Source organism: Amyelois transitella, chromosome 6 (genome assembly GCF_032362555.1).
Source record: "Amyelois transitella isolate CPQ chromosome 6, ilAmyTran1.1, whole genome shotgun sequence".
NCBI classification, from domain to species: domain Eukaryota; kingdom Metazoa; phylum Arthropoda; class Insecta; order Lepidoptera; family Pyralidae; genus Amyelois; species Amyelois transitella.
In genome coordinates this window covers 3,398,672-3,408,821 of record NC_083509.1, presented here as the reverse complement: position 1 = coordinate 3,408,821, position 10,150 = coordinate 3,398,672, and the positions used below count along the sequence as shown (strand labels likewise).

The 10,150-nt window shown below is 34.0% G+C and overlaps 2 protein-coding genes across 2 annotated transcripts; one reads left to right on the top strand and one right to left on the bottom strand.

The window, feature by feature from the left end:
* Nucleotides 1–373: 373 nt before the first annotated feature.
* On the bottom strand, nt 374–3,316 carry LOC106134557 (carboxypeptidase Q-like). The gene is made up of 4 exons (XM_060944721.1): nt 3,246–3,316; nt 2,580–2,729; nt 1,581–1,710; nt 374–1,465 (listed from the first exon to the last, which is right to left on the bottom strand). Exons 1-4 carry the CDS (start codon nt 3,314–3,316, stop codon nt 374–376), a joined length of 1,443 nt encoding a protein of 480 aa, XP_060800704.1.
* Nucleotides 3,317–6,279: 2,963 nt separating this feature from the next.
* LOC106134563 (carboxypeptidase Q) lies at nt 6,280–9,222 on the top strand. The gene is made up of 3 exons (XM_013334650.2): nt 6,280–6,503; nt 7,602–7,731; nt 7,953–9,222. The coding sequence occupies exons 1-3, from the start codon at nt 6,304–6,306 to the stop codon at nt 9,039–9,041; spliced, it is 1,419 nt and encodes a 472-aa protein (XP_013190104.2). The 5' UTR covers nt 6,280–6,303; the 3' UTR covers nt 9,042–9,222.
* The last annotated feature ends 928 nt before the right edge of the window (nt 9,223–10,150 follow it).

Sequence of the window (10,150 nt, the reverse complement as noted above, 5' to 3'; positions counted from 1 at the left end):
ATTGTGTGGCCTTGCGGTTAAAGTAATTTAAAGCAATAGTTATATAAAGTTGTTCACTGACCATACTTTCGTAAATATATCACAATTGATAATTTAATACAAAATCTAATTTATTGGGCCAAAAATAGCAACATTGTAAAAATACATGTGTACATACAAAATACTAGTGTCTTTCATTATTGTCTCTTTTAATCTTCACAGTATTTAGATCGTTATAATGGAAGGACTAAAGGAAAAAAATAAAAAAGGCATATGACATGGCACCGAATGTAAAAAGAATTGATTTAAATTAACGTTTGCAAATTAATGAATCCTTTGTTTGCCTAAAAATGAAAACAAAAATGCATTTATTATTCCGGTAATTTATTGCACGTTAACGCGGAATGTCAACAGAAATATCAGCAATAATATACGCTGCTGCTGTCCAAAATGCAGATCCTAAATCCATTACGTGCGAATCCTGAACAGTCATAGTATCGCTTTCACTGTGATGATACCAGAAATACCTATCATTTGCGTTGTAAAAACTAGCACCTGGTACACCATTTTTTACAATTACTGTTATATCTGATCCAGGATTGTCGTCCTCTATTAGAGTAGATGCGTTAATTGATTTAAACAGTTTCAGGATCTCCGCAATTATACAGCGAGCCTCTTGATTACCCGCGACACTTAAGCCCAGCGGTGCGAATGTGCCTTCATCAGATTCCATAATAAAATTAATATTGTCACTCTGGTTTCGATGCCTTTCTTCATATGCAAAAGCACCTATCAACCCTAGTTCTTCTGCAGTCCAAAATATAGAACGTATAGTTCTTTTCGGTAATAAATGTAATCGGCGAAGTATGACGGGGACAGCCCAACTAATAAATAGACCTCCACCATCGTCCATAGCACCTTGTCCAATGTCCCAGCTGTCTATATGACCAGATACAATTACAAGTTTCTCCGGATTTTGTATTCCTTTATAATCTACTAGTGTATTTCTAGAAATCTTAGTGTCTCGTGTCGATTGCATTTGAATATTTAACACAATTTTAACACCCCTATCATATATCCTTTTAAGTAGTTCTGCATCTTCGATAGTAATAGCTGCAGCTGGTACATTCGTTATATTTTCTCGGTATGACATCATACCAGTATGAAGAGAATTTATAGAAAATGGTGTAATTGAACGAATCAATGCAGCAACAGCACCTTTTTCTGCAGCTCTACTAGCTGCGTCATATCTATAAACTACGGTTTCGTCATAAGCTGTAAATTTTGAATTAAAAACCAAAATTTTTCCTAAAACATCATGTTTTTTTAAGTTTTCCAAATCTTTAAAACTTTTAACAACAACAACCTCAGCTGTTATTCCTTCAGGTGGCGTACAAATACTGCCGCCCAGACCTAAAACTGGTATAATCTTATGTCTTGGTTCATACATAACTATTTTTTCTTTTCCTCTTTTCCACTGTGGTACCTGAAAATTATTTATTTATTTAAATTTATTAAAATTTTCTATAAATATTTCACAATACGGCACTCAAATTATTTTGTTTCTATATTAATTTAATTTCATCATTAAAATTATATACCGTTACTTCTTCCGTGACGACATCATATAGTTTTTGGGTGTTAGTTAATTTAATCATATAATCGATTGAATCTTCAAGCACTTCGGAACCAGCAGGTCTTGGTCCAAACATATCCACAAACTTAGCCAATCTACAAGAAACATCTCATTAAAGAATTGAAACGAAATGTATTAATGTTGCTGTATGGATATGTGCGAGCGTGTGACTCATAGAAAACAAGAGCAGGTTTTTCATCACTGCGCTAGAAAGTTTCAGGTCATTGGATCAGATTGAGCATTGATGTTTACTGATATAGATATTTCTTATAAAAAGTCATCAGTAGATATTGCAGAGATTTAGCCCCAAACCTAGTTTGCATAATTCGTCTTAATACATTTAATTTATTTATGCGTTACGAACACATATCATGTCTTTATCCCTTGGGGATTGACCAAGCTTACTGTCTCAAAAAGACGCACTTACTATACTAGAAATACTAACAGTGAAACTCAACATTTCCACTGAATCTCGTGTGGACCAGACGTATGTTTATAAACAACTGTACAAAAACTGCAACTGCGATTGTGAGGTCAATTAGTATGTAACCACAGTCGCATAAGAGTGCTGTTTCTAATTTGACGTGTGTAATGTGTGTATTTATCTGTTTATGGCCTCATCGTTCGTAACGTCCAAACGTTCCCACTTTTTTCATTTAACAATTGACTTATTAGTTAAGTCCTAGCCTTGATTATACTCTACATCAAATATTATCTTAGCGGTTACAATAGTCAGTTAATTAAGCCACACTTTACTTAACAATATTTCAAGATTCAGCTGTGAAAAATTTTCATCGGGAGTTTATTTTTTAACACAGCTAGTCATCTCACGCAATCGGTAATTAGACGTTTTCGGAAGTTATAGCATGTGCGAAAGTCGGCGCTGTCTCAAATTTATTGAGGATTTTGATTTGTATGTAATAAAGGATTGTTTTATTGCATTGTTAAAAGCAGTATATCTCACTCATCATAAGTTTTGCCCTTGAAATCCCCTTCTATCACGTATTGTAATATTTCGTTAACAATATCTTGATACTCCGCAATCTCTTCTTTTAGATCTTCTGGTAATACATTGGTGCATTTGTCAATATTACTAACATTGCCTTTAACGGACCTAAAAATAAAAGATTTATGAGCTTGTAATCTAAATACCAGTGTCTACATAGTATTCGCGATCTTGTTAATTTTTCATTCTCGTCGGAATAAATGGTAACCTCTCTTTGTAAATCTTACAAATACGAGTACGTAGTGGCAAAAGCTCTTGATTCTTTCAAATATAGTACACTGATTTTTAAAAAGAATTATTTAAAGACTGCTGGCTCTGTCTACCCCGCAAGGGATATTAACGTGACCATATGTATGTAGGTCTGTAATTATTAAAAAACTGATTGTTGAATCCTACTACTATTATAAAGGCGAAAGTTTGTATGGATGTACGGATGTTTGTTACTCTTTCACGCAAAAACTACTGAACCGATTACCATGAAATTTGGTATGTAGGTAGCTGAAGACCCAGAATAACACATAGGCTACTTTTTATCCCAGAGTTCCCGCGGGATTGATAGGGTGTCCATGCGGACGAAGTCGCGGGCGGCCTCTAGTATTAAAATAATTTAAGGTAAATACTCACACACTATTTTTATTCCTCGGTATACATTGCACCTCGTATACTAGGATCAACAGGTATATTACATAACGCATATTTACTTTGGAATTGATTTGAAATTAACCTATTGAACGAATAATGTCAAGATACGCCAGTGCCAATAAAATTTAAGCTAAGTAATATGCCGTCATGGTTAACCGGATCATTAAATTAAAGTGATTTACCTTATCTAACTATTGTTTATGTAATCGATTAAAAATTGGCGTTATAAACCAATATCTAACACACACAGCATGTCACGTGCTTATCACTTACAGCGGTTATAGAACATGGTGAAGTGCAGTTTGGTCTCCCGTACTACTCTTTTTTGTGAAAGTCGTAGTGGTACAGAGGTAACTAAGTGAATACTTTCATACATACAGAGCCAACATTATTGAAAATTGAGACTCAAATAGTGACAGTTGCTAGCCGATCGCCTACAAGAAGAATGTCAAGTTTCTTAGCTTGTCCCTTAGTCGCATTTAATTCATTGAAACTATCGATGGGAAAGAGTTGGAATGATCCTATTATTAAGTGCCGGGAACCACACGGCTACTTTCGCTTATCAAAATAAGTACGACCCAAGATAGATGTTGAATATTCTTTCTAAACGGTCGGCCTTTTTAACATGAAAGAGAAAAAGAGACTACATAGAGATCAATCAGGAGACGCTTCGTTCTGACTTACTCACTCGTAAATATAAAAATTATAATATTACGCTATTCCAGTAATTTTTCTATACTTTCAGTATTTTGGGAGGACTATGAAATTTGCCTAGGTAAAATTATAAATGTCCAATTACATCATGACATATAAGTACCTATACCTACTATTTTTTCAATAATCGTTTCATTACTTTCATGTTTTGCGCGTACGCTTAATTTCTATATGGAAGCCGAGTTACTGTTAAATAAAAATATTTTATATATTTGAAAGAAATATACCTACTCTTAACGTATGCTGGCCCCACGTTAAGAGTAAAAAAGAAAGTAATAAGAGAAAAATACATAAACCCTCTCATAATCTGAATAAATATATAAGAGAAGAAAGTGAATGACTGACTTACATATCAACACACAGCCCAAATCACTGGGTCTAGAAACTTGAAATTTGGCGTGTAGATTTAGGTGTGTCTTTACGTGGTCTAGGGGTTCACTAACTCTTACTAACCCGGAGGAACTATGATGATATTTCGTTTTACGCGGTTGGAGCCACGAGCGTTCCCTCCGTTAATACTTACATAAAAACTTATTAATTGATATCATTTCATCAACTCTGGCTCATCTTGCATGTTCCTAGCTGTACCTTAATCTGATATCTTATGACTTGGAGGAAGACCGCTTTTCGAAATGTTTCCTAACTTCGCAAAATCTTTGTTATTTTCTGTTTTAAGTTTATGAGGTCGCGTAATAAATACCACATACTTATCAATGCAAACCTACTACACTTGAACCAATGCGAAGGCAAATGATTGTCAAAATACTTAACGTTAATTTAATAATAAAATTTTGTAGCGTCCTGTAGCGTCAATATCATAATATTAATTCTTTCCTTGGATCCTTTGTTTGCTTTCAAGTAGACAAAAATTCTATGAAAACTCTTCAATGAAATTTCAATGAAACAAGTAATTGCGACTTCTCCCATTTAAGAAAATGGAGGTACTAGATATTAGATATCAGCCATAATTAGTTAAAACAGCGTCGTAGAATCAAACAATGGTTTCCTTTGCTTCTTAATTTTCATAACTTTTAACGGTGTACTTGGATCAGATGAGAGTTTCTAAAACTTTGAAACTTGATTAAAGAAAATCAGGTTTATTTCATTTAATCTCAGCGTTATCAATAAAGTCAATATTCTCTGCTGGTAAAAGCGATTAGAGGATTTAAACTACCATAAACTTATAGACTTAATTACGTTGTGATTTTTAACCAGTAGAAGGTTCATTTTTCAGTAGAGTAATAAACGACCACAGCCGTCGACGCCTTCTCGTTAGTTAACACATTTTAATGCACCGTAAAACATACAGGACAATAGATACTTAAATATGAAATGTACAGACAAAAGGCGGCACTAAGTACGTTACTAAAGGTCAGAATGCCACCTTAAAGCCACAAGCGGACAATCATAACAATTCTCAAGGCAGATCGGTGGTCTTAGAGTATGAGTTAATAAACTTAACAGGCGCCTAATCGACCATCAAGTATCAAGTATAGAAAAATCTTTACACAGATAATGTATAAATATCACTCGGATTAATACGAATGTGACGACTAAGCATGCAATCACGTAATTTTTTTTTAGAATGCCACATTTTTCCGTAGCGATTTTCTTCCTCAACGCGCGACATTCAATAGTTAAAAAAATGTGTAATTCAATTCTACGAATCACATTTGCAATTTAGTCACGCACATAGTGTGAACGTTGTGTCGAAAATTTCACACTACGTGACCAGAATCCCTTTGCTTTTTTTATATTTGTACTAAATTAAACCATTGCTCCCCCAGATCTTTTACCCGTCTGTTTGCTTAGGATCGCCACATACTATCTTGTAGATTGATTTAATGTGTCGCCTTTTCATCTGAAAATATACCTTTCGTTGTTTGCACTTTCACAGTAGTTTTTGATTTTATGAGTACTCTGTCTTCTACAGCATTGTTATTATTTGATTGTGTAAATAAACAATAGAAAGCGCAATTTTTTAAAAATATTGATGCATAAGGGATAAATACGCAATAAAAAGTTTTAAAACTTGGGATTATTAGATATACCTAAGACCCCTGTCGTCTGTCTAGTACAATTGGTTTTTCCTTTCACAAATATATTTTTCTTAGTCTAAAATTAAAATTGAGTTCTCTATTTTAGATTTATTTTTATCCAGACAGATACAGACTATTCTTACAGTACCTTAAAAACTGGTTCTTTTATGTCAGAGTTACATAGTATCTATCAGGTTACCCTTTGACCACACAACAAGAGTTCAACAAATACAGATAACATAAATCTCGTAGTCACACTCTGATGCTCAGTTGGTGTTGACATAAAAATGTATTTAATACTTTTAACAACATTAACTTTTAGTAGTATTCATTCCATTAGTGCAAAAGTAATAATAGACGGTGATGTGAATAATCAGTGTAATTTAGATAAAAAATTAGTTGAAGAAATAGCTGCATATAAAAATGTAACACAAATGATTATGAACGAAATTGTGTCTAAAGGTTTAGGACAGGAAATGTATAAGGAGTAAGTACCTATCTATAAATTTGGCAAATAATTCATTTTGCATAACTAGACAAATATCATTTATTTTTATTTATTGTATAAACACGTACCCAATATTGATACGTAGAGGCTTGATGTCTCATAAGATGCATAAAGTTTCCATATTTACTTAGTTTAGTTTTATGTCATAATTTCACATAATACATATTTATCTCTTCTCCTTTGTAATGTGTATAATTATATAAAAAAGATCGTGTATTGATTACTCGTATGAGTAGATACCAAAAGTTTCTTACAATTCAATATAATTTAAAATCTTTATTGCATATCTTATAGTACATCCGTTGAATAACAGTTACTGCTCATAAGTAGGCACAATATGTACCCTGTTGGGCATCACAATTTAAAAATAAGTACCCGGTTGACCGAGCTTTGCTCGGTCTACCAGAGATGGCGCTGATATAGTTTCCTCAAACGCGGTTTTTAAAATGTTTATATATCTTGGGAACCGAGTACTTTTATGAAAATCGTTGGAGCCGTTTCCGAGATCCTGATTATATATATACAAGAATTGCTCGTTTATATATATTAGAATTAGATATGGAACGGCAGGCAGGTTTATATGTGTTATTATGATGAGTATAACAAGAGTAATAACTTCTGTTGTATAATATTTGAAGTGAATTTTGTGTCGTAATTATCTTATATGAACCACCCTGCCATCAGGTGGACTTCAATTCGTGAAGGACCGCTTTATCTCTGTCTTTTTTTAATTATAAACTGATCTGAATTATTTTCAACGACCTCTGTGCGCAGCGGAAGTTCGCCTATCTGTCACACTGGAAGTCCCGGGTTCGAATCCCGACCAGGGCATGATGAGAAACGAACTTAGCCTGGATCTTAATAGTTTATCTATATATTTTTTATTGTTTATATGTGTGCAAATACTTATTTATTGTTTTTTTTTTAAATGTCTTGTCAAGTAAGTTGTATAGGTAAGGCAAATTAGTTTGTTTCCCACGAGATTGGAATAATTGCCATTAACCCAATCTTTGATTATATTACGTTTTTAAATTAAATTTATTGATTACATTATTTTTCTTACCTTACTTGTTTCAGGTACACATATTTTATCGACAAGTTTGGAGCTCGCGTGTCAGGCACGGAGAATTTGGAGAAGTCAATAGACTATATGATCAACCTTACCAAGTCACATGGCCTCATAGATGTGACCACAGAAGAAGTTGATGTATGTACATGATAGATTTTCCTTATTTTACTTTACCGGTAATATAAATAACATTGAATGTCCACTAATAATCTAGTTTTCCAAAAAAGCCTAGATTAAACCAGAATATTTTAGAGATATTAATTTATTTATTTTAAGACAAAACTTTAGTAAGATCCAGGTATTTTAAATGAAGATAAGTTTTTTGAAAACTTCTTTAAGGATAAAATTTAATATTCCAGGTACCACACTGGGTAAGAGGTCACGAATCACTACAAATGACGAAGCCCCGTGAAAAAAATATTGCACTGATTGGTCTTGGCAGCAGTGTCAGCACTCCGCCGGAGGGTTTAACAGCAGAAGTGATTGTAATCAAAAGCTTTCAAGATTTGGACCGAACTAACGATACGGAAACCAAAGGAAAAATTATTCTGTTTGATGCACATTATGTTACTTATGGAGACACAGCAATTTATAGAACGCAGGGAGCATCAAGAGCAGCAAAGAAAGGGGCCGTTGCATCCCTGATCAGAAGTATAACACCATTCTCTATATACTCCACCCACACTGGAGCTCAGTTTTATGAAAATGACGTTACCAAAATACCTACAGCCGCTATCACTTTAGAAGATGCTGATTTGATGAGAAGACTTCAAGAGCGCGGTGAGAAAATAGTGGTGACTTTGAAAATGTCAAGCACTTTTGATATGAAGAAGTCAAGGAATACAATCATTGACTTGAAAGGTAAAGAAAATCCTGATAAAGTAGTAATTGTATCCGGTCATATAGATAGTTGGGATGTAGGGCAAGGAGCTATGGATGACGGTGGTGGAATGATGATCAGCTGGTTTGCGCCTGTAGTTTTGAATCGTTTGAATTTAAAACCGAAACGAACTCTTCGTGCTATTTTATGGACCGCAGAAGAGCCTGGTTTGATCGGAGCTGCCGGTTATCTGCAACGTCATGTATCAGAGCTATCTAATATTAACTTTATTATGGAATCCGATGAAGGAACATTCATGCCGCGTGGTCTTGACGTAGCTGGTTCAAATACAACTCGGTGTATCATAGCAGAAATATTAAAGCTGTTTTCTCCAGTTGACAAAATGACAAATAGTGGTGGTCCCGGATCAGACATAACAATGTTTATAAGAAAAGGTGTACCTGGAGCGTCGCTGCTGAATGACAACGCCCGATATTTTTGGTATCACCACAGTGACGGTGATACTTTAAATGTCCAAAACATAAATGACGTCATTCATTGTGCAGCCTTTTGGACGGCAGCATCTTACGTTATTGCTGATATTTCGAAAGATCTACCTCGAGATTAAATAGTTAATAAATTGTTTAAAAAAATATCTATATGTTTGTTAAAATAGTTCGCTTAGTGATAGAATTGAGATTCAAATAATGACAGGTTGCTAGTCCATCGCCTAAAAAAGAATCCCATGTCCTTTTCCTTTTTAGACAAGGGATACTGACTTATTTTAATAAATAAATTACAATATTTTATTTTTATCGTTATATTTGAAAATATATATCTACCTTTTTATAATATGTAGTGTAAACAAAGACAAGATTATCCTTGAAAAAAAATTTAAAGCAAATTTATGAGAATTACTTAACCTTTGCCCGTGTAAAAGGTTAAACGAAAGAGGTGACTTTTCTTTGTCGCTGGATATCAAACATAAAGCCCCCGGCCTCCTGTGTTTTGTGTCGCCAGTAAATAAATCGAGCTTTCACTATGCCACTTGAGATTTGAAATACAGAAGTTGCTCATTCCACACATTGAATCATTTATAGTTGTTGTATTATTTTAACTACCTAAATTCAGACATTTTTAAATGATAAGTTAATTTTAATTGTGTACATTAATGAAGATAGAGATTTATTTGTAAAACATTTGATAAAGTAACAATACAAAACAAGTGCTTTTATAGTGCCGTGTGGTTCCCGGCACCAATACAAAAAAGAATAGGACCACTCCATCTCTTTCCCATGGATGTCGTTAAAGGCGACTAAGGGATAGGCTTACAAACTTGAGATTCTTTTTTAGGCGATGGGCTAGCAACCTGTCACTATTTGAATCTCAATTCTATCATTAAGCCAAATAGCTGAACGTGGCCATTCAGTCCTTTCAAGACTGTTGGCTCTGTCTACCCCGCAAGGGATATAGACGTGAACATATGTATGTATGTATGTCTGTCCTTTTATAATATATATTTTGTTTTATTTGACATACAAGATCTGAATGATTCCTGTTAATGTAGTTCTCTTTATCGATGGCAACAAACTTACTAAACTACACTAAAAGTGACCTTAAATGCTGTTCAATGACTTGCTAAATTTTATATGATCAATTGTCTGACCTGAATTAATCTTGGAAATGATATCTTAGCTTTTCCTTTGATGCATGAAAGGTGGCCATATCGCATTTTCA

What these genes read in the sequence shown, in the direction of transcription:
- LOC106134557 (XM_060944721.1), bottom strand. Translation starts at nt 3,316, where the DNA reads ATGCGTTATGTAATATACCTGTTGATCCTAGTATACGAGGTGCAATGT. An exon ending in AAGGGCAAAACTTATGATGA is followed by an intron (nt 1,711 to 2,579) that starts GTGAGATATACT and finishes TGTTTCTTGTAG; the next exon opens with ATTGGCTAAGTTTGTGGATA. An exon ending in TCGTCACGGAAGAAGTAACG is followed by an intron (nt 1,466 to 1,580) that starts GTATATAATTTT and finishes AATAATTTTCAG; the next exon opens with GTACCACAGTGGAAAAGAGG.
- LOC106134563 (XM_013334650.2), top strand. Translation starts at nt 6,304, where the DNA reads ATGTATTTAATACTTTTAACAACATTAACTTTTAGTAGTATTCATTCC. An exon ending in GGACAGGAAATGTATAAGGA is followed by an intron (nt 6,504 to 7,601) that starts GTAAGTACCTAT and finishes TACTTGTTTCAG; the next exon opens with GTACACATATTTTATCGACA. An exon ending in TGACCACAGAAGAAGTTGAT is followed by an intron (nt 7,732 to 7,952) that starts GTATGTACATGA and finishes TTAATATTCCAG; the next exon opens with GTACCACACTGGGTAAGAGG.